Source organism: Ochotona princeps, chromosome 1 (assembly GCF_030435755.1).
Source record: "Ochotona princeps isolate mOchPri1 chromosome 1, mOchPri1.hap1, whole genome shotgun sequence".
NCBI lineage: Eukaryota > Metazoa > Chordata > Mammalia > Lagomorpha > Ochotonidae > Ochotona > Ochotona princeps.
The window spans coordinates 119,618,287-119,641,887 of NC_080832.1; the positions used below are offsets into that span (position 1 = coordinate 119,618,287).

The 23,601-nt window shown below is 40.9% G+C and overlaps 1 protein-coding gene across 7 annotated transcripts in view; it reads right to left on the reverse strand.

Moving 5' to 3' along the window:
- The window catches only part of CARMIL1 (capping protein regulator and myosin 1 linker 1), a 323,242-nt gene that overhangs the window by 81,299 nt on the left and 218,342 nt on the right, over nucleotides 1-23,601 (reverse strand). For all 7 annotated transcript variants that reach the window (XM_058667065.1, XM_058667059.1, XM_058667053.1 and 4 more), the window contains 7 exons: nucleotides 20,930-20,999; nucleotides 15,539-15,620; nucleotides 14,661-14,760; nucleotides 14,505-14,559; nucleotides 10,343-10,515; nucleotides 8,022-8,090; nucleotides 5,428-5,521 (listed from right to left, as the gene is read on the reverse strand). In XM_058667065.1, the coding sequence (XP_058523048.1) occupies nucleotides 5,428-5,521; nucleotides 8,022-8,090; nucleotides 10,343-10,515; nucleotides 14,505-14,559; nucleotides 14,661-14,760; nucleotides 15,539-15,620; nucleotides 20,930-20,999 (643 nt within the window). The remainder of the gene's footprint in view (nucleotides 1-5,427; nucleotides 5,522-8,021; nucleotides 8,091-10,342; nucleotides 10,516-14,504; nucleotides 14,560-14,660; nucleotides 14,761-15,538; nucleotides 15,621-20,929; nucleotides 21,000-23,601) is intronic.

The window sequence follows — 23,601 nt, forward strand, 5'->3', positions numbered from 1 at the left end:
ACAATCATCTGTCAGATTAACTCAAAATAAGAAAAACAGATTCTGTCTCATTTGTTTCCTCTCTGATACTCTTCTTCTCTTTATGGAGATTTTTGTGACCAATATAATTTTCCTTAACTCCTACAAACATCTTTCTAACATTTCATACAACACAAATCTACAGCTAAAATATTCCCACTGTTTATCTTAGGGAATCTAATCTCCTTCAGTTTTTACTAGGTATGGAATTTGCAGTTGAGTATTTTCAGTGAACATAAATTACTTTACTCCATCATCTTCATGGTTACAAAATTTTTGATGTGAAGCATGACCTAATGAGAAACACTTGTTTCTCAATTTGTTAGGTGATATTATTTTCAACATTTATTTATTATTATTTTTTATTGGAAAGTCAGATATATAAAGAGGACGAAAGACAGAGAGGAAGATCTTTCATCTGCTGATTTACTCTCCAAGTAGCCAAAATGGCTGGAGCTGAGCCGTTCTGAAGCCAGGAGCCAGGAGCTGCTTCCAGGTCTCCCATGTGGATGCAGGATCCCAAGGCTTTGGTCTGTCCTCTACTGCTTTTCCTAAGCACGGAGCTGGATGGCAAGTGGTGTGCCGGGACATGAACCAGTGCCATATGGGATTCTGATGCATGCAAGGTGAGGACTTCAGTCACTAGGCTACTGTGCCTGGCCCACTAGGTGATATTTTATTCTCTGTGGTTTGAATATAACCTAACTGTAGATTTGGAGGAAGAGGTGTTTATTCTGCTTGATGTGGCCTGAGGTTTCTGGATCTATAGTTTAGAACCTATAAGATTCCTTAGTCATTATAATTTCAGGTGTTTCTTCCATTCCTTCTCCCACTCTCTTCTCCTTTTTTTTTTTTTTTGCCATTTTGCATTTTAGTTTAGGAAATTTCTGTTTATGAAACTTCCCTGAGTAGTGACCAGTTTCTGGGGAGCTTTATCAAAAGTATGCATCATTTATCTTTAAAAGAAAACAAAAACTTTTATCTCTAGCATTTGCTTTTCACTTTCCTTTGGAGTTTCCAACTGTGTTTATAGTATACGTCTGCTGTAGCTCTGTGTGCCACAGTCTTCCATGTCTGCCCGGGACTTCGCTTCTGTCACTGCTGTTGAGTGAGGGTCCCCAACAAACATTCTAGGAGTCTGTGTGACAGTTCCAATCCACTGTCAGTATCCACGATGTGGAGGGGAGGTCTAGGGAACAGGACACATTCTCTTATCTTACTCTCTGAGTCCCTGAGGGTGAAGTGCCTCATCACTTTTTAACCCCTCTGTCAGGAGCCATGTACTATAGCCACACTGAAGCCATTTTGAATATAGACCTATGGGACAGTGGAAAACCCCCGGTTGGCTAGATGCTTGGGAAAGAGGTTGTAAAGCTAATCACACCTTTAGTTTCAATTGTTTCTAACAACTGTTTCAGAATGTGATTTATGCTGTACCTCCCGACATCTTGTTACTGATTACCTATGCTATTGCTGATATGTTGGTTACTATTGTTGATATGGTGGTTGCTCAAGAACAATCAGTCTTGAGACCATGGCCTGCATCCCAGTTTCTCCTTCCTTCCCTGAGCCTTAGTTACTGAAGAATATAAAAACCCTCAGTTGAAATCAATAAATGGACAGCTTGATCAGACCTACTGTCTTGCTGTCCATTCTTTGTGTCTCTTGTTCCTTCATTCTCTCCTAGGTTGGTTGCGACCCCCGTTGACTGTCCTGCTGGACGGGACACCCCTCCTCTTTGTGAAAGGAGAATTTGAGGGGGTTAACTTCATCTCCTGGGTGGGAAAAAACTCTGGAAAAGGAGCCCATTCAAGTCCAACAGCTCTTGCTCTGATCCAGCTTCCTGTTAGTGCACCTGGAAAACAGCAGAAGATGGCCCAACTGCTTGGATTCCTGAACCCACATGGGAGACCTGGATGAAATTCCAGGCTCCTGGCTTCAGGCTGGCCAGTTTAGTCATTTGAGAAGTAAACCAATGCAAGGGAAAAAATCTCCTATTCTCTTCTCTCCCTCTCTGTAACTGTATCTTTCAAATAAATAAAATAAAATTTTGAAAACAAACAAAAGCTCTGGAATAGATTTCCCCCACCAAGAATTTAGGATTTTGTCACAGGTGATTTCAAAATCATTAGGTTCCCTTTCCCCTGCCAGAAACATGAAAGGGTGGGGAATTCTGCAATCTTTATAGAATAACGTGGTGGCACTTCTGTAAGGAAAATTTATGAAGAGTTGAGTCTTGTTGAGGCTGGGCCATTAGGCTCATCCATGGCAACCCTCCAAAAATCCTTAGCACTTCAGTACTTCTCTGCTCCGAAAGGCTGATCTCAGCTGTCACTCATGGCGGCTCTCTGTCTGTCTGCCTCCTCTGTCTTTATGGCAACAGCTTCCATTGTGACCTCATTTCTTTAAAAAAAAAAAAAAAAGTTGACTTTTTTTTTTTCAATTACAGTTTACAATTTCTACAATTGTTGTATATGGAAATGATGACTTTCAAACTCCATGGATTTCAAAACTGGAGGTACAACCAGGTTTCTCTAGAATATGTCCTTTGTTCTAATCTGGATAACATCCTTTCGGAAAGCACAAAGATCTCTGACATTGGTACAATGCTGGATGGTCAGGGTCATTTTAGACCCATCAGTTAGCCTCCCTGCCCTTCAGTTTCCTTACCTGCAAGACAGAGAAAGAATCCACCTTATTAGCTCATGTTTTTCTTTTAAAAAGTTAATTTCAAACGGAGGTGCACAGAGACAGATAGGTAGAGGTAGTCCATTCACTGGTTGACTCCCCAGCTGCCTGCATGAGTGAGAGCGAAACCAAACCTAAACCAGAATCCTGCAAGAATTCAATCCAAGTGTCCCAGGTGGACGACAGGGATTTAAATTCTTAAAATATGAGCCAGTGCCCAACAAGGGTACACAATAACAGGAAGCTTGAGTAGGAGGGGGAGCCAGGACTTGAACCTGAGTACTTCAACACTGACACAGATATTCGGAACAGTGTCTTAACCACTGTACCAAACACTCAGCCTACATTAGTTTATTTTTGAGGCTGACATAAAGCATTTAAATTAGTGCCAGGGAGCAGGCATTTGTCATAGTAGTTAAGCTGCCAGTCTTCATTCTGTATCTGTGTTCCTGGGGTTTGAGTCCTGGCTCTGCTTCCAGCTTTCTGTTAATGCCCACCATGGGAGATGGCAAGTGATGGCACAGCTACCTAGGTCTCTGTCATCCACGTTGAAAACACAGATTGAGTTCTAGAGTGCTGGCTTATTTGCATGTATTCTCATTCTCTCTCAATATATGATATACACCCATACCCACACCCCCTCCACACATACACACAGTACAGTGTGTTTTTCAAATAAAACCAGAATTAGAATAATGCCAGGCACTTAGCAGGAAAGCTATGTTAGACGACAACAAATCTAATTGTTGCATAGCTTTACTTTCCCTCTTTGCTAAGACTAAAATTCAAAGTTGAGCAAAATCAAGTAATTCATCAACAATTCTATATCTGAGAAGAGCTGCATGTGAAGTCAGAGCTAAATCCAAATCTTGGATGATTTCCTTTGTCATTCAAGGGTTTTCCCCCTTACTTTCCCATTTTCAATGCTAGTCTGGCTCATTTCACAAATACCCAAGAAATATCTAAGGAACTATACTGGCTGATAGGAATAAAAACAGAGGAGAAACACATACGCTCTGCCTTCAAGAAGCTCACAGTCCAGTGACAGGAGGATAAATTAAAACACCACAAGGTCAATGACAGAAGCACAGGAAACCTGAGAAGCCCACCCACTTCGAGGAGGAAAGGCCCACAGAAGTCTGCTGGATGAGCAGATGTTTGAGGTTAACCTCAGCATGCAGTCATGGGGAAAGCTGGAGCATGTGCCAGAGCAGAGTGGTGATTTTCAAACTGTAATCTCAAGGGAAGAAGCAAGACTGTTGAGTTCCTGAGGCTCAAAACGTTGGATTTTTTTGAAAGTGAGATGCATCTGTTTGAACAGTAGAGTTCAAAGAGAGGTAGTTAGGGGAGTGAGACACACACATACACACACAGAAAGAGACTCTTCTGCTAGGTGGCTTAGGTGGTTTATTCTCTAAATGGCAGCAAGAGTCAGGGCTCAGGTAGGCTGAAGCCAGGAACTTCATTCAAGTCTAGGGGATGGCGATACAAAGTTAGGTTGGAAGCAGAGCAGCTGGGACTCAAACCAGTGATCTAAGATGCCAGTGTTGCAATCGTAGTCTAACTCACTATGCCACAATGCCAGTCCCTCAAGAATTTGGATTTTTAATAAATTCAATGAGGTAGGTCATAACGACAAGAGAGTGCTGGTAAAGGTGCAGTGTGAGACAGAAGGCAGACTGGACACTGATTCTGAAGTTTCGTGAGAAGGAATGGACGGAAGGTTTTAGTCTGCTCATATTCACCATGCAACCTGATGGCTTTTTCAAAATTTATTATATTGCAAATGAAACATAAGAAGAGACAAGTGCAGCAATAACTCTGGATAATGATAAGCAGCCCAAAACAAGGCATCTGCCCGAAGAACAGGGCACACGAAGAGACTTACAGCACAGCCATGTACACCTAGCGATTCACCTGCCAGCTGAGATGCAGGGAAGAAGACAAGCTCAGGCACTGCATGGCACCAGTAAGGAGAGAGAATAGAAAGGGGTGGAGAAGATTTCAAAGAACCTCCAAAAGCACCACAGTGAAAGATGGAAAAGCTTCCCTGGCTTCTGATTTTTCAAGTATTTTCATTGCGTGTTTTTGCTGTAAGGAAATACTTGAGCAAATCTAAACCGGAAGAACAGGAGAAAGAGACAGAATCAGGAAACCCAGGAATGGCCCAAAGGTCAAGTTTTCAGCTCTAGGCAGAGATGCTGAGGTCAGAACCAGCACTGGGGGGCTTGGCCTTTGCACGGGGAGGCACCCATTGTGCTATGAGCTAGCCAAAAAGTAGGTGGTTGCAGCCTGAGAGGAACTGACAGATGGCAAGGTGTGCACCTTTATTCATGGCACACCTGGGAAATGAGATCTCAGGAATACTAAATTTCTCCATAAATAAAGAAGACTCCAGGTTCTATGTGTTCAGGAAGAAGGCGTGGGAGGCTATGCAAATCCTCATTCACTCCCACATATTCTCAAAGGACAAGGGAAAGGCGAGCCGGGCTTAAGTATATATCACTTAATCAGGTATATCACTTAAATTTCACAATCTGTAGTAGTCCTCCACATCAGATTCTTGCCCCTGCAGGGGTTAAGCCAGTCTTGATCATAGGAATACAAAATGAAATGGGGAAAAAAGAGCTCTGTCAAATAACAAAGCTCTGGTCTCGCGTTCTTCACGACTAACACGATTCCATCATGAACTTGCTGTATGAAGCTGTGATTCTCCAGTACCTTTTGCAGAGCTTCTTCTGTTTTCTCAGGGTTTGCTTTTAGGGCCTGGGAAGCATCGTACATGGGAATGGGCATAAATCGCAGTGTGTAGTTCCTAGAGGTGAGGAAAATAACATACTCAAAGACAACTTCCTGATACCTTAACCTAACATTTTTTTTTCCTTTTCTTAAGATTCAGAAACAAAACTGTAAGAGTATCTTACAAAAGTTTAAGTCTTAGGCTCCCACATCACATCGATAACACATGCAACCGCATTCACTCATATTGCTTTGCAAAACTGACCCAACTAAAAGAATGTGGTTTTTGTGGTTTTATGATTTTGTTTTCAGTTTTGAAATATACCAAGCACAGTCCACTCATGCCACAATTGGAAAAATGGACTAAGAAAAAATTTGAAATATACTAGCATCATCATTATCTTGCTACCTGAATTTTGGTTAAAAAAGAGATGTGAACAAGGAGCACTGGGTTACCCACGTTGACATGTCTGACAGCCAGAACCAAATACGAAACAAAACAAAAAACCTTGTGAGAGAAAGCCATTAGCAATCATACCAATCATAACAATAATGTGTTCATTCCTGGACTCAAATAAACAAGTTGAACAGAAAGGAGGGCAACTGCAGGTCCTTTTAGTCTATACTCAAAGTCCACCCAAGTCCATTAAACTCTAGATGTCAACCGATGCAACCATGGACTGTTGTGTTTACACGTGGCCTCATTCCTGGTAGACCACTCAAGCACAAGAGTGCCAGGGTGGGTCACTTCTGGGAGAAGAAACATAACCTTATACGTGGACCCTGGCCTTTACAATATGCACCATGCTGCAACCTCCCATATGCCCAGCTGACCCCAGCTCACTGGACAGATCTCCTCACTCCTACACAGACACCTCTGACCATTTTTACCCAATGATATTGAGGAAAAATGACCGCTAGGGCCATGAGGTGGCAGCTAGAATGCTCTTCCAGTGCACAGGCAGCTGCTAGCTCAGGCCTCCAAGCAATGAAAAGCATGCAGCATGATTTTCACCAATATTTAAGATGATTTCTACCAGAACAGTAAACTACTAATTCCTCAACATGGTAGAATCAATGAAGAAAACGGTCACCCTTATAATACTAGTAATACAGACATGAATTACAAATGGAAACATAATCCAAGAAAAGGCTGTTGTCGCTCATTAATCTTCATCAGTTTTATCAGTTTGGTTTCAGCAAAATTCTTTTTGCCTTAAGAGCCAGCTCAACAAAATTAACAGGCAATATATCCTATTTTATAACCTTGAAGATTTTCCTTTGTCATCCAATGTTTATCATGTTATAGACCTGGACAGCTCATTTAAACCAAACATGACTCTGAATTGTTACCTTGTGGGGCAGGACACAGCTCCATGTGATCCAGCGGTCCCATGGTAAATCTGGAAACCTTGGGGCTGGGTGTGCCTGTTCTGGGCTTCTCTGACACCAGTTTTGGCTGGCACAGACCATGAAATGACAACATGAGGGCGGCAGTGGCACCAAAGGTAGTATAAAAGGATTTGTCTCCCTCCTATTGGTAGGTACTGTGGTGGCCACAGGGACTCAGTGGTGTAAGCCATCCACTTGGGTTCAATAATGGCCTGGCTTCAGGAGAGACAAGGCCAAGCTTTCGTGCTTTGGAGGGGGCAGCAACTTTGATCCCCTGGCTAACGGAAAACCATGATTTAGAAGGTACTTGGAGATCTTTTCCACTAACCTTTTCACTTCTGAAGTAAGTAAACAGAAAGGTAGACATGTGTGTGATGATAACTGGATGGGGGGCTGTTAATTGCTGGCCTGGGATTGCGTACACAGGCTCCTCCCAGAGCTGCCCACACACAAGTCAATTCGGGAAAGCACAAAGTAATGATTACCTCCTTCCTCATTCCTAGGAAAACAGCTTCCAAGCTACAGGACCCCATTTCCCATGCATGTTTCGTGGCTTCATTTATAATGCTAAAAATTTGCTTTGATCATTTCTGACTTTAAAATGTACTATGAGGACCAAAAACTTCAATAAAGAACAGATTTTCAACATTATTTTCAGATACAACTAATACTGTTTTCTTCTTTGGTTTACTGGGAAAGTCAATTTGACAATAAATAATAACTACAGGTCTACTTATTGAGGTAATAAACAGAGTCTTTTACAAGAAGGAGGCAGGTTAGCCCTGGGCACAGAGAACATCCATCTCCCTCTTTGTTTTTCTGGACCTCAGCTGTCTTTTCATCAATGGACTCAGTGTTATCACCATAAGCAAGAGAACAAGGCCCACTGGAACTGATTGTGCAACCACAAAGGGAAAAGAAACAGGGCAACCATCATGTGACCCCTCCCCGATGGAAAGGGGAGAATGTGTTTTGGCAAAACAGGCATCTATGTCTGCCTTTATTCTCACAAGAAAATGCTCACGCAATGAGAAAGACCAGGCCTTCCATGGCTGGTTAATAGTCAACTAGACTTGGACTGAAATCTTCCACTCCCACTCTGCTGTTACAGGCATGACCCCAGAGGCAACACAGAGACCAGTGGATTTTTTTGCACTTTCTCAAACAGGAATCCTAATACTTACTTTTCCATAGCAACAGCTATATCTTGGAAGCCTTGTGCAGTGATGTTGTTCTTGTCCCAGATTACAGTCCTGTTTCAAACCAAATCATAGAAATGATTAGATGCTTAGGAATGACAAAAATGAATAGAAACTTTTCACCAAACACAACCTCTTTACAAGCCATGTTATTGCAGCCCTGTGGCATTATGTGACCAAGAAATAACTGCTCCTCTTTTGTTCCAGCAAATTCATGATAGGCATTTGCCCCAAGATAATTTTAACATATTTACCACTCAAGGAAAATCTGTACTTTATAGCAATAGCATGCACATTAATGTTCCTAAATATTAGCTCTCATTGTACTCACCAGAAGTCCCTCACATCTCTTTTTCCAACAGTATTCTTTTATTTCTGTTTATTCCTGTTTATATACAAATGTTAACTGTCCCTGTCCAACATGAGCAAACTGAACGGACCAGACTTTTTTCTGTCCTGAAAAATTCCAATTTTTAAAAAAGATTTATTTATTTTTATTGGAAAGGCAGATTTACAGAGAGAAGGAGAGATGAGGAGAAAGATCTTCCATCCACTGGCTCATTCCCAAGAATGCTGCAATGCCTGGATTTGAGCCCACTCAAAGCCAAGAGCCAGGAGATTCTTCCAGGTCTCCTAAACAGAGTATAGGATTCCCAGGTTTTGGGCCATCCTTCACCGCTTTCCCAGACCATAAGCAGGAGCCAGATGGGAAATGGAGCAGCCAGGACATGAACCAGAACCCATACAAGATGCAAGCACTGCAAGGTAAAAGATCAGCCAATTGAGCCATTGTGCCAACCCCGAATTAAAGATCTATTTTTTGAAAGGCAGAAGTATAGAAAGAGTGAAAGGAGTGAGCTGATTCATTCTCCCCAATGTTCACAATGGCCTAGGTTGATGCAGATCCAAGCTAAAAGCCTGGAACTCTAATCCTGATCTCCCAGGCAGGTGGCAGGGGCCCAAGGAATAGGGCCTTATTCTACTGCTTTCTCAGCCACATGAGCAGGGAGCTGGATCACAAGTGGAGCAAGCTGGGCTTTCTAAACAATGCTCCAATATGGAATGTCAGCATAACAAGTGGTGGCATATACCACTATACCACAAGGCTGGTACCTCTAAGAGAATCTGCTCATGTTTTCATCAGTTTAGTTTCCTGATACGGTCTGATAACAATCCTAGGATCTCTGCTCATTCTGCTGGCAACAACTCAGTCACTGTAAATGGGAGATGCTTCCTCTTTAAACAGGAAACCCATTTGAAGAAGGAAAAATCATTTCGCCTTCATAACATGCATGCTTCCAAAGTAGGATTTGTCTATTCACCCCAACATATCCAACAGCTTTCCCTTGTGTGCATGATCCCAGCTCTCTTGCTTTCCCTTCCTCAAATCAGTGACCTTCTTCCCACACTGATGACAGAGATAGTACTAGTTGTGGCTTCAGTTCAGGGAGAAGCAAACTTCAGCGCCTGTTTCATATCAGAGAGTAAGGGAAATACCAACAAGGGTTGATGTGGGAGTTGGGGGTGGGGAAAGCACTTCACTCACCAGACTGCTGGGCTAGGCAGCACTCTAATCCCTCTGAACGGATGACAACAGATAACAATAGGAAACAGTACAAAGGAAAACTGCTGAACAGAGGAGTTGGTGCCAATGTGAGCCCACCTTGCAGCCAGCATCCTCTTGCAGCTCTTGTGGTTTAAGTCTTCACATTGATAAAGTAGGAAGAGATGGAAGTGAAAGGAGATGGAAGCTATGGGCTCACACCCAAAAAAAGGCATGGGCCTCAGAAGGACATCTCGGTCAACGACATGCCACAAACACAAGGGCTGCCCAATAGCACTGCCTTGCCTGATGACATCCCAACTGGCTTAGTTCGTATAAGTACATTCCATGATGTTTACACAATGATGAAACTACAATACCTTTCCAGCAGGTGTTTTGTCATCAAGGAATCAAAGACTGCACAGGATAGCAGGTCCCCTCCTCACACTGCCCACACTGCTCATTCAGTGTTGCCTGCAACACCCTCCTCAACAGCTCACACCTGGGTCAGCCATCCAGAGGGAGGCTGTACTTCACAACGGCAATATTCAAGGCAAGAATTTGAAAAAGCCGCTAGGTATAAAGCTGGGGACATTCCATCCACTATTCCAAACAGGGGCTTGAAGCTATCACCTCTTCCTCCAAGCTGGCTTCAAGGAGGCCTCCTCCTGGAGCCTCACTCCCTAACACCAGCTGTTCAGAAACTCCCCCCACTTCCTGGCCAGGAGCATCAGTGCATCAGGGTTGGGGCAGGATCCACTACCTGAGCTTGGTATTGATCTGCAGGGCTTTCGCTAGCATCTTCGCTCCCATGTCTCCCATTGCATTCCCACTGATGTCCACTTTGGTCAGCGAGGTGTTGCTTCCCAGGGCGTTGATGATGATGCTGGCCTCAGTCTTGAGTTTCGAGTCAGCCAGGGACAAGGACTGCAGAGGCTGTGGACAAATCACATGCGGTACTCAGCATCAACTACTCACTCTGACCCATTTCTTGGAGTGTCTGATTTTGGAACTTTCACCTAAGGACCCAGGTGAACAGAACCTGAAGGGTGAGGCATAAAATGGACCTTGGGAGTCAAACTTGGAGATGCTGAGTTTTAACAGAATATTTGCTGCTTATTTCCAAAAGGACACCATGGAAGGCACGAAGTTGGATGACAGGACAAGATGAAAATAACACAAAAGTTCCTCAATTTCACTGTGGTTGTAAGGCCCAGTCGGGGTGAGTGAGGGGCGGCCTTGCAGGAGGTGAGGAGAGTGGCTGATAAGGCCACATTGAGAGAAGGAGACCCCCTCCTCGGCCAGCAGTGACATACGGATTCACCAAGGTTGAAGGGAGCCTGTAACACTCTTGCACCGTAAAACACATGTTCATTTGTCCCCCAACCCCATCTTTACAGCTCCCTGATTGAAACAACCCCTCATGTCCCCTAGATATGACTTCTCTGGCCCACTGCCTGTACTGAACCAGTGAACTTCATCTGGGAGCACTCCCAATAAACTTTGTTTTAAGCTGAACTCTATTCTGTGTAGATTTCTGATCTGAACATGAACTCGAATCTTACAGTGGTTATGCTCTCCCTTTCTAGCCATTTTATTTTTATACAAGGTGAAGTGAAATTTTACAAAACTAATAGAGGACAAAGGCCAAGATTAAAAATAGGGGATGTCTACTGATTCCTTACTAGGTTTCACTACCAGCTAAGTGTACATGTAGTGAGGACTCAGGTGATGTCTCCAATTCTCATCTGAGAAACTAAATGATGAATGGCTTAGCTTGTTACAAAACTTTTTGATCTTCACCCTTTTAAGTATCAATCAGAAGAAACCTGTCATTAAAGGGAAGAGAAAGTAAAATATGAATAATCTTTGCATTGCAACTTGAGCTGTCTGATGAATCCCATTTAAGCCACAGACTGAAATTCACTTAGCTTAGAGGCAGGCTTTGCTTGATCTCTACAAAGTGTCTGACCAAAACAAACAAAAAGATTAATAGGATTTCCTAGTTAAACCCAGTTCACTAAACTTACCTGGGCAACCTTCTTAGCCCTCTGGACATTCAAGTTTACAATTCTTGATGTGAGGATAAGTCAGATGTGGAATGAGAACTCCAGAATCTGAATATGTGTGAATCTAAAAGTCAGCATTCAGATCTTGGAAGATCTGAATGACGATGTGTGTCTGTGTTCTCTCAACCCCTCAACACCTGTAAAAGGTACATTTACCAATTGGGTGGAGGAGACAGGGCCCTAAACAATTCAAGGTAACATCTGTTTATATAACATTTATACTATACTGGGTATCAGAAGTCATTTAGAAATTATTTAAAGTAGAAGGAAGATGTGTGTGTGGGGGGGGTGTAAATATTATACCACTTTATACAAAGAACTCAAGAACCCAGAGATTCTGATATCTGCAGGAAGTCCTGGTGCCTATCCTCTAAGGATACTAAGGAATGGCTGTAGAGGTACTATCTTTATCATTAAAAGTAGACCATGCTTTCAGACATTTCTCATACATCTATAGTGAAATTACAAGGTAATACCGTTGTTAAATAAAGTGAACTTATAAAAGAATAAATGGCCTAAAAGCTAAGGCAATTAAGAGTTCAGCTAAATAGTCTGCATATGTTTAATTCAGGTAGTTTTAGTGAGGTGGTTGCAATTTTCTTAACATCTTACATCCAAATGAGTGGAAACCCAAATGAAACTTAAGAAATTTAGTGTTTTAGAGAACACCAATTCCAATGTGACATTCAAATTCTAGTAACACTACAGTTAACACTTAAAAATAACAGGCAGAGCCATTAATGCAAACAGAAGAGCCTGAACTGCATGCATATTTATAAGTTCACCCCTTCTTGATTAACTGCACTTCTGCTGAAGGTTACTACTGGAATTCGTACTGATTCTTTTCAAAGCTGAATATGCTCAATCTGAGACTCTGTCTTTGCTTCCACTCTTGGGAGAAACAGACTTGTAAGTTGAGACTTCAGAACAAGATTCCCTGCTACATTAAGTAATGGGTCAAGCCTCTGGGTGAACCTGCCTCAAAACCACTGCCCACAACAGAAAGGGAGACAGAGGAACCCACGGGAGTGTACATATGCCAGCTGTATGCCAGCTGCACGTGCATGAACATCCCCTAAGATGGCAAAGGACAAGCTCTACAAGTGCAAGGTCAGCTTATGAAAAGGAGTTGACTTTCATATATGAAAAACCCCTAAATAAGTAAAAGTAAATATGAGCTCAATTATACCAATTATTGGTAGAATTTTTATGGGACTCAAATTCTATTAATTTTAAACTGCTTTTGCACATTACGGATTCAGAAGCAGGGAATACAGGGGAAACTGCTTTCTAAAAAAGTGGCTTAGTCTTCAATGAGATGCAAATGAAAATTTTTCATTCTACAGCATTTCACTGACACATTGTTCAAACTTACAAGGTGACAAAATTCACATTTACACAGCAAGCTTTATCTTCTGTAAATAGGCTTCTAACTGCATATTAGCTATTGGGATTAAGAGATTATTCTCAAAATTATGGAGACAGTTGGAAGATCTTTGCAAAATAAGAAAAATCTAATAAATACATTATTTATAAAATATGAATTTTCTTAAAATACATGCTATGAAACAAATATTTTGTTATTGACATTAACTAAGGTGATGGAACATCATTTCCCATCTTTAAAAAATGGGACACTACTGGAAAAATAGAACCCAAGTAAAAGAGTGGTTCAAAAGCTAATGAAATGTGTAAAATAAACAGCACAAATTCTGAGAGGTATAAATTACATTCTAATCATACCCCCTATTTTACAAACCCAGGATAAGAGCAACCAAATATGGAGCTTATTAGCAAATGAGGACTAAGAGATGTGCTTGCATTCATTAAAGTAATGAGTTTCATTTCCTAGCACACAGGCTGAAAACCGCTCACACCAAGAGATCGGAGCACAGAATTCTCTTCATTTTCTCAAGTTTAGCGCCTCAGAGAGGGCTGGAAATAGCAAGCAAGCAAGAGTCTCCATCTTCATCCTTTCCGTCCCTTCACTTTCACAGAGAAACTAGCATGTGGTTGTGGCAGAATTTACCAATATTTCCTACAGTGAATTCAGAAGGGAAAATGTCACATGATCACTTTAATAAACTACCTCCATGGCTTATGAAAGCAGCTATAACACAACGTGAATAACATGATTCTTCAGAAGAGGATTAGAAACTCCTGTGGTTTTAGAAACTCTAAAATGTTTCCATGGGACTTTGAGAACAGAAGGACAAACTGAAACAAGAGCCAGTGAAATAAAAGCAGTGCTACAGCAGCTCTAAAGCAGACAGATTCATGGCACAGCACCTCTGGCTGTTGCTCACATGTGTTTTCCTCCTTTCGACACATTTTTCCCGTGGACGCATTTTCAAGCAGAGAAAAATAGCATATTAACTTGAAATTAAACTCCTTACCCTGTCTCAGTCAGTAGCAACTGAAGGGGATAAAAACACAAAACAGCTCAAGAAACAATTTAAGATGTGAAGAAACTTCCTTAGACTCTAGTAATCACCAAAAAAACCAAAAGTTTAATGACAAAGACAGTGGGTTTTGATATTTTATAAGGTTGTAAGGTCAATGGGATCACACAAATCCATGCATGTACATAAATTCTTTCAATAATACTAGGAAATAAGGCTGATTCAAAGAAAGGCCACTATTCAATTTATATTTATTTGATCCGTTACAAGCTTGCTTTAATTGATAATTGGACAGTTTTTAAATAAATTTATAATTCTACTTAAAATACTGATTCCATTAAACAATAACAATTATCTGAAAATGTTTCATCATTAATATACTAGAAATAATCACCAACAATGACAACTAACAAAAAATTGAAATTAAAAGTGTTAAAAAAAAAATAATACTCACGGATTCTTCATCTTGAATCATCTGTACTAAGTTGTCCAATACAGGTGTCAGATTTCTAAAGAGATTTTAGAGATGCGGACAGTGGAATCAAATCAAAAGCTTTCAGGAAGCTTGATATTTTCATCATTGTCATATAAAACAACTCAAAAGTCTTACTTGGATTTCATATTGTTAAAATTTTTGCCTAAGGCCAGATGTTGGATAGATCTGTTTTTACTGAGCCACACTATTAAGGTAGAGAGGTCAGATTCCAGACCTGAAAAGAATCAGAGGAAATACAGCATCAACACCTATGTGTACACACAAATCTGTAGCTAAACACAAGTAAGCAAAGGCCACCATCCGCCATCAGGTGCCATCCTGCACAGTTCAGGGTCCTTAGGGCCCTGTTATTCCAATTTGTTCCCACTCCCCTCCTCCCAAGGAACTCTTCACTGTCTTTTCATGTCCTGTTATTTCATAGGGACACATTCATTCATTACAAAGACTTGTTTAAATCTCTAGTACAATTGTTAATCAATGTCAGCAGGAATTGGGAATGGACAATGGTGAAAAGCTTCACCTCTCCCATCACGTTACATTTCAACACACAGTTCACAAGTCGGGAACTTAAAAGTTCTCCAGAGAAACTGAACAGGCTCCAACAAGCCAGCCAGCCTAATCAGTAGAAAGGAAGCTAACAAAATAAATTTCTGAGTAAATTAACAATGCTGTAATTTTTTACATCCCAAGAAGGCAAAAAAGGTTGCAAAAAGCTTAAGCTTAGACCTCTCACAAGCTTCTGAAGGTACTAATAACAATTTAAAAAATTTTTTTTCTTGCCTCAGTTTGCAAATATGCATAAATCTTGAACATTTGGCCAACAATTCAATTTAATAAGACTTTGGCACAGATTCACCCTAAGATAAGTCGTATTGGTAAATTAACAAGTCTTACTAATCAAGAAATAAAATATTTCTAAGGTGTCTAGGTTAAGAGTATTTTCCCTCCCTAACTCATTCCCATCAAACTGTCTTTTCTGATTTCTGACTTACCGTTGTCAGAGATGTCTAAGCTGGTGATGTTGTGGATTTCAGCAATGCACCCTTCTAAGACTTGAGCGCCTCCCGACCTCAGCTGGAGAAACACAAACACAACGTCAGAGCTTCACCCTGGTGGCCGTGTCATCAAGATACGAAAAATAGGTGAAACTCAGGATAATTTAGCACCAAGAAAAGCCAAAAGCTTGTCAACTTCCAAAAACCTAGTGTCAAAGAGCCAGCTCCTAGTCCTTGTGGGTGCTTCCTCTACTACAGGAACCAATGGTAAATTAACAGAGAAGGAAAGAGTGAAAGATCCGGAGACCAACCAGCTTCTCCAGCAGCACAGTGAGTATCAACAAACAAGAACTTTACTTCTGAAAACGGTCAAATCCCTTTGGTGCACAAGGTTGATTTGATTGCTGCTGCTTTTTGGTTAAAAAACAAAACAAATCAAACAAACAAAAACCCTCTAACCCAGCAGTAAAAGCACCAAGGAGACAGCGAAGACTTTCTTTGAGCATCAGCCACCAGAAGGAACCATTCCCAACTTTCCTCCAGATATGTATATGTGTGGAGGCAGGAACGGCACTCACTACTACAGTTCACAACTGAAAACAGCTACAAAACCACTGTGTAAGCTCTCGGGGCCACAGAAGAGCTACACAGCAGATTAACTGAAAACATTATGATTGGTTTCTAGCAAAACAGGCGTTGAATTATTTACTCATCACATCTCACTTCCTGATCCATCTTAGAGAAAAAAAGAACTTGAAAAAGCCAATACTTTCCCTTTTTTTTCTATGAAACCAGAGCACATTTTATAGCAGTCACAATATCTTTTTTGCTTTCCACTGAGCAAATATTTGTAGAGTCCTCCCCTGTGTAAGGCATTTGGCTGCACGCAGAATATTCCAGGCTGTGGCCTTCCGTGTCTTTAACTTAGCATGCAGTGAGGAAAGGAAATGAAGAAACATGGTGGCTCTTACATTCAGACAGAAAAATTAACATTGAAATAAATTTATCCACCAATACAAGGTGCAACCATACACTAGTTCAAGTTTTGATGTAAGAATCTTTTGATGTAAGAATCTAAATAATTCTTGTTTCAGTATTCTGGTTGCAGTATGTATGTATGTATGTATGTATGTATGTATGTATTTTTGTGACTTGAACCAAACCCTGCCAACTTCTTCGGCCTCTTGCACATTAAGAAGAATTTTGCATTTGTCTCTGAAATCCCTTTTTACTCAAGAGTATCTCAGTGCATTTTAATTTGATTGTTGCTACTTTGTAAGTTGACAACAGGTTGTGCTGTGGCACTGGGGGTAAGCTCAGAAGGCGAGTGTCCCATGAAGGCAGACCTCTCAGAAAATCATCCACAGACTTCAGGGGCTTCTAATTCAAGTCTGGAACCATTGCCAGGGGCAGCACCAGAGCCACTTCAGCATGTGGGATCGGTTCCAGGATACCCCATTATAGAAAAAGGAACAGGATTTACAAATAACCTACATTCTGTATTCTCTACATTATCTGTCAATTATCTATGACACCTAACAAGGTGCAAATGTTAAAGAGAGATATTTGTTATGCTGCATTTATGCAGTAATAAAAAGGTCTGGATATGTTCAGTATATACACTCAGTTGCACCCACAGATGTGGAACCCAGGAACAGAGGGCAGACTGCACTGGCAGTTTTCTTGGAAATGCTCAGCTTTACTCAACTGCCCCATTCAACACAGCTCATCAGTGCCATTTCTGGACATTCCCTACCACCTTGCTGGTCAAATGTGGTCTGCAGGCTGCTGCCATAGTACAAGCACCTGCTTATTGGTCTGAGGTGGGCAACTACAGAAACTATGTACAAATAGGTTTCAGACATCTTTGTAGTAATATTTTGTTCTGTTGCATCTCAATACACACTGAAGGCTTAAACATTTTATCTAAGTTTTTCTAATTTTGGTTAATAGTAGATTGAAAACTTGAAAATCAAAGCAGCAACAACAAAATCAAAACACAAAGAAACAAGTTCTTCACCCAATATGGATTTAAGAAAGACTGATAAGGCCGCAGCTCATCAGCACTCGGGGAAGTAAATGTGCACTAAGTGCAGTGTCAAAGTGAAAGCAACAACTGATTTCACAAACTCTTCAGAAAAATACTCATTCTCAAAGCAATGCTCTTGAGAATTTGAACAGGAGTGCAAAAAGTCTTACAATTTTTGTCAATAGTGATTTCTTTGTTGAGAAATTAAATTTTCACAAGAAAATCTCCATGTTCTGCAACCATATCACACTGTTAAAATATTCTATTTGTGGAAATAAAAAAATGTAACATGTAATTGTCGCAAGTCTGTTCATTCTGTGAGAATTCTTTATGAATAATACGTACAGGATAAACACATAAAACATCTTACAATGCTTGAATCAAGTATTTATAGTATATCCTAATTTATCGATTTGCAAAGTACTTACACAATGGCCAAGCTAAGGAAAGCCCAAGGAGAAAAAACAAAACACATTACCAGTAGTAAATAGAACAGAAACAGAGAAGTAGCTGAAATGTCGATTAATAGACAATACAACAAGCAGAGAGCCAGGAAAAACACTTATTACTTAAATTGTCTCCTAAAACTAAAGTCCAAAATTTAAATAAGAATGGTTTCCTGTTACCAAAAGCATTCAACTGAACTCATAGCTTAATAAATGCCTAAAATTCTCAAAAAGCTAAACCTTTCCCAAAATAGTAAAAGCTTTTCTGTGACTGCACATAAAAATCCTTTTAAATGAATTTGCATAATTAGAGGCTGTATCTGCATGTGTGCATGTAAAGCTGGTTTATAAAATTACCCTCATTCGGATCCTACACATTAGCATTACTTAAAAGAAAGCAAGACCAAACAGAAGTAAATGGAACTAAAGCATAAAGCACTTTGAAACGTTAAAATGTTTCCTTCAAGAGAAGAAATCTGGACTATTTCAGGTATTACTCATAATTCTAAGTTATGTCTAATATTCAAATATCATATCTATTTATCTATAACTATATTGTACCTATAAAAGCATATATATATGAAACTACAGCTACAGCTAATATTAAAATCCCAAAACAGGGCCAGGAAAACCAAAATTTAAATCCAGAGAGAAATTTTAATAACTCACTTTCCTTCCCCAAGACCATCTGTAATTTACAAAGATGCAGCAAAAAAAATCATAAAACTAAATATAAAAGTATCTGGATTTTTTTTTCCATAAGGGCTTCTAATTTTAGTTTTAAAAAAAGAATTCTTAGCTTGGGAAAATTTTCAACACAAAACTAGACAGTACATACAGGATTCTTTCTGTTAGGACAGAAAAATGACTAGAGAACATTTAATTCAAAATGTCCAACTTCTCTGAAAGTTTGAGGCCACACAGCAACCTAGCCTCTGAGCTATCTACAAAAGCAGTAATATCCAAGATGTGAATGGTTACATGTAAGCTGTTGCTTCCTAGGTGCCCGTATGTGAAGCATTTGCACCTTTGAACTTTATGCCTGGCATGATAGGAAAGTGACAGGTAAGAGAGCAAAAGATGATACTCATTCTCAAGATCCCTGAATAGAACTGCCTGGGAAAAAACTTTTCTACCAGCTGCAATGCCCTACTCATTACAAATGTTAATATCGAGTACTCTTCATTCTGCTCATCATCAATTTCACTGAATTATGGAATAATTCATAGAACACTTTCTCCTTAAAGGAACTAACACCCACACCCACACTTGCAACTGATCTTCAGCTATAATTAGGCTTTGCTTCTTTGAAGTGTCAGATGTTTTTCCCTCCCTGGAAAAGAGACTAAACCTGGAGAATTCAGTGCCAACACACCATCTTAAAATATGAATTAAAAACAAACATACAAAACAACAACATCCTAGATTCACTGCCTTCCTCGAGTACGCAAGTATACCAGGAGAATGCATTATCATTTTTTTTTAATTTTTGAAGAACATGTTGAAACTTGTAACATGGCTCGAAAAACATCCTGAAATGTCTCTTGACACTATGCTCACAAACAAGATCAGAAAAGCATGAAGTTAGTGTTTATTCCAGCTCAAAATTCATAGAAAATCCTAAACACACAACTCTCATTCTGTAATTTTAGACTTGTCAGTTTCTAGGTCTCTCCCAGAATGTTAATCTTCAGTCCTCAGTGTTGGGCTGATGCTGGTGTTTTGTCAGGAGGTAAGGGAAACACAAAACTAAGTATGACACAAATCCTGCCCTCTAGAAAATTGCAATCTGGCTGGCAGAACACACAGCAGCAAATTTAATAACCATACAAGGCACAAAGAAGCGCAACACTGTCATCCAGGGCTAGACTGTCAGAAAACAACAAGATCATAAAGGCAGAAGCAGTCAGGGAAGAAAGTCAGCAGCCAGGCAGGAAGGCAACAAGAGCAAACAGCCTTTTGACGTATCCCAGTTACACCAAGAACCACTTTTCCAAGAAGAGCTCCTCTAAAAATAATTCATCACAATCCACCCGGGAAAGGCACTTCGTGCTATCTCCATTTTCAAGTGCAGAAACTAAGATTCTAAGGCCAATTAATTGCACAGCCTGAGTCTCAGACACGTATGATTATACAAGACACAGGGTTTGAGCTGGTTCCTCCCAGAAAGGAGGCCTGGCGGATTCAGCAGGAGTGTTCCTGGAGGACGGAAGCAAGGGCATGAGAGCCCATGAGCAGGGAGGAGGAGGTATCCACTACAACTTCCCCTCTGACCACAGAAGGGATGTGGCACCTTGGGTCAGGTGGAATTCTGCATTGGTATTTGCACCTGGGTATTTTCTTACTAATTTCTTACCAATGTAAAAGTTTCAAGATAGTAAATGTTTGGATACTGTCTAACCAACAGATGATTTTACTCTCAATTCTTGTCGAAGTTCTCCCTGGAAGGAGTGTTTACAACTGCTATAATTTCAACAGGTTTTTAACATTTCTGCTTTAAATGAGAATATTAAAAAAAATTAACAACCAGACAGTCATTCTTTCACACTCGACAAATTCAAGTTGGACTATATATACTCGTTCCCTGCAACTTACGCCATATGTTCATCTTAATGAAGACAAAACTACTTTATAGGTTAGTATCTCAAGGCCTGATCATAAAACATTTGGGCAACGTACACCAAGAAGGGTGGAGGGGGAGCAGAACTCATTAAAAACACACTGGGATGCTTTCTGAATGATGCTTTGAAGCAATCCGTAGGTAAAATACTGAACATCTGAAACTTGTATAACGGATGTTTTTTTCTGCTTCATTTACACACAGTGGAATTACAGTATCACAGTGTTTTCCCAAGAGAAAGGCAAAGCAATTTTGAGGCTATTATCTATTCCAGAGCATAAGAGTATGCTTACCTCACAGCTGCTGAGGTCAAGAGAAACCCCCTTCAGACTATGGTTACAAGCCAGGCCCAACAGCAATGCTCTGAGGGGAAGAAATACACACATCAGAGACAAATTCTGCATTGTACATCAAAAAACAAACGAAAAAGTCAACATGATGGAGACAGCCCTGAAAAAGAATACTTTCTGAATAACAGGCCAAATACCAAGTGGTCTCTCCTTCAAAATGCCAGTTGCATTTCTTCTATCCCACAATGGTGAGAAAATGGCATGGTAATATTCTGCCTGACAGGCAGCAAGTTCATCACAAATATAAAACTTGGCAGTATTGCTGTTCCTGTGCAAAGAAGCCAACGGCACACCAAACTGCAAACTGAAACTAAGGTCATCCCCGATAAATTCCCACCTGCATCTGCTTCTGAAGAGTTTTGATAGAACTGACACCTTTATTCAGCAACTCACCTGACAGTGGCAAAGGAAAAACTGGTTTTTCCTTAGAAATACTAGTGAGGAAAGCACTCCACGGCATTCGCCTAGATGGGTTTTTTGAGAGGAACTACACAGCTGGGTGCAAGGGATGAGAAGGTGGAATCCCACCCAGCTTCACAGCTGCTCTGAAAGGGATATGCCTCATCTGCACATCAAAAAATCTAGACTCATCACTGAGACATCAGATCTAGGGAAAAAATGCATTTTTAGAAATGAATCCCATAAAGTCCAACACTGTCAAGTAATATTTAAACTAAAAGTCTCTCTCTCTCTCTCACACACACACACACACACACATACACATATCCATTAAATGACCCTTAATGGACAAAATCTCTGCAATTGGGCCATGGCAGGAATATGGAGATGAGCACAGCTCATGCTACCAGGTTCCGGAAATAAATGCATGTACAAACATCTACAGCACAGCACAACATGAGAAGTGGGACCCAGCACTTGCCCTCAAGAGAAAGAACCTTCACTCAGCACAGCCTGGGAGGAGCCTGTTTGGGAGTGAGGGAGGAAGCAAGGGAATCATCTCCTGCTGGAATCACAGACTGAGACACAGCTCCAGCAGGAGGCAAGGCGCTCAGATGCCTCAGCGAAGAAACCCTGGCAGTGAGGAAGCTGCCAGTGAGCACCTGACTTGGATTTTTAAAATCCAGCTCTCAAGACTTCTATTCTAAAAGCCATCTACGAAAAAGTTTGGGTATAGCACCTCTGTGAACAAGCTTGGATGCTTGAATAATTATCTTTCTTAAAATTACTCTGCTCACTTTCTTTTTGGGGTCAATCTTCAGCCACTGAAAAGACATGAGGCAGAAAACTGAGAGGACAGTTGCTCCTTGGCTGTGTTATCAACAATTAGGTGCCCCAAATACACCACTTTTTATGTGCATGTCGGGTTCCCCTCAGCAAAACCAGAGTTAGGACATTGCCAAAGAGGTTCCTTTTTTTTCTCATATACAATGAGTTTCTCGGACTTAGTCACAAATCACAACATTGCTTTTCATGAGGTTTAGGTGGAAGGAAAATGTGTCCTGCCTTTTATACAGGTGGGAAAAGGCCAAGGAAACAAATACAAAAAACAAAGTTTAAATATAGAAGGTCAATAATTCAGAAGCAAGGACACATGAGACCAGTAAATATAACTAACCCATAGAAATGGTCCTTTGTGAAATGAAACAAAACAGAACTCCAATAAAGCAGAGTAAGCAGTGAGGGGAAATACAGCAACAACATATGCTGCTCATTTCAACCTTGCGATAGCAACATGGTGGTAAGAATTATTCTCTCAATGATTACTTCAAAATTGGCTAAGAGAAGAATTTCTATTTAATGTCCATTTCAGTAGACACAGGACACCAGTTACAACTTTGTAGCTGCACCTTTAGTAGCTCCACTAAAAACACTTAGCCTGGAAATGGGCCTGGGGCCCAGCAGTCTAAGTTGCTGTTCAGAACTGTGCCCCCTTCAGGAAGGCCAGTTCAAGTCCCAGCTATTCTAATCGCAGGAAGGCAGTAGAGGATGGCTCCAATACTTGGTATCTTGCCACTCACAGGAAGGACTGAAGTGAATTCCAGGCTCCTGACTTTGACCTGTTGTGGCTATTTGGGTTGGGAAGCAGGAGACTGAAGGTCTGTGTTCTCTACTTCCCTCGCTCCCTGTCTTGCCTGTCACTCTGTCTTTCAGGTAAACAAAAGTAAATAAACATTATTTTTTTTTAAAGAAAGAGAATCAGGGAGATGAGTTGGGGAACAGGGATTCCGTACAAAGAGAAAGGAAGGAGGACTTCAGGATGAAAGAAGAAGAGGGAGCAAAGTGAGAGAACAAGGCTAGGTACTAAACGGACCTCACTACACTCCAGGGATACTGGAGCAGAGAGCTAGCATGGGGTCCCATAGAGGCACGCAGATGTCCAGAAACAAGGACAAAATAGCCATGTTCCTTAAAGCCCCTTGAAATATTTTAACCTGGATAGAAACAACTCCATCAGCACTAGGAAAGGGAAAGGGAAAGGGAAAGGGAAAGGGAAGGGGAAGGGGAAGGGGAAGGAGAGGGAAGGGAAGGGAAGGGAAGGGAAGGGAAGGGAAGGGAAGGGAAGGGAAGGGAAGGGAAGGGAAGGGAAGGGAAGGGAAGGGAAGGGAAGGGAAGGGAAGGGAAGGGAAGGGAAGGGAAGGGAAGGGAAGGGAAGG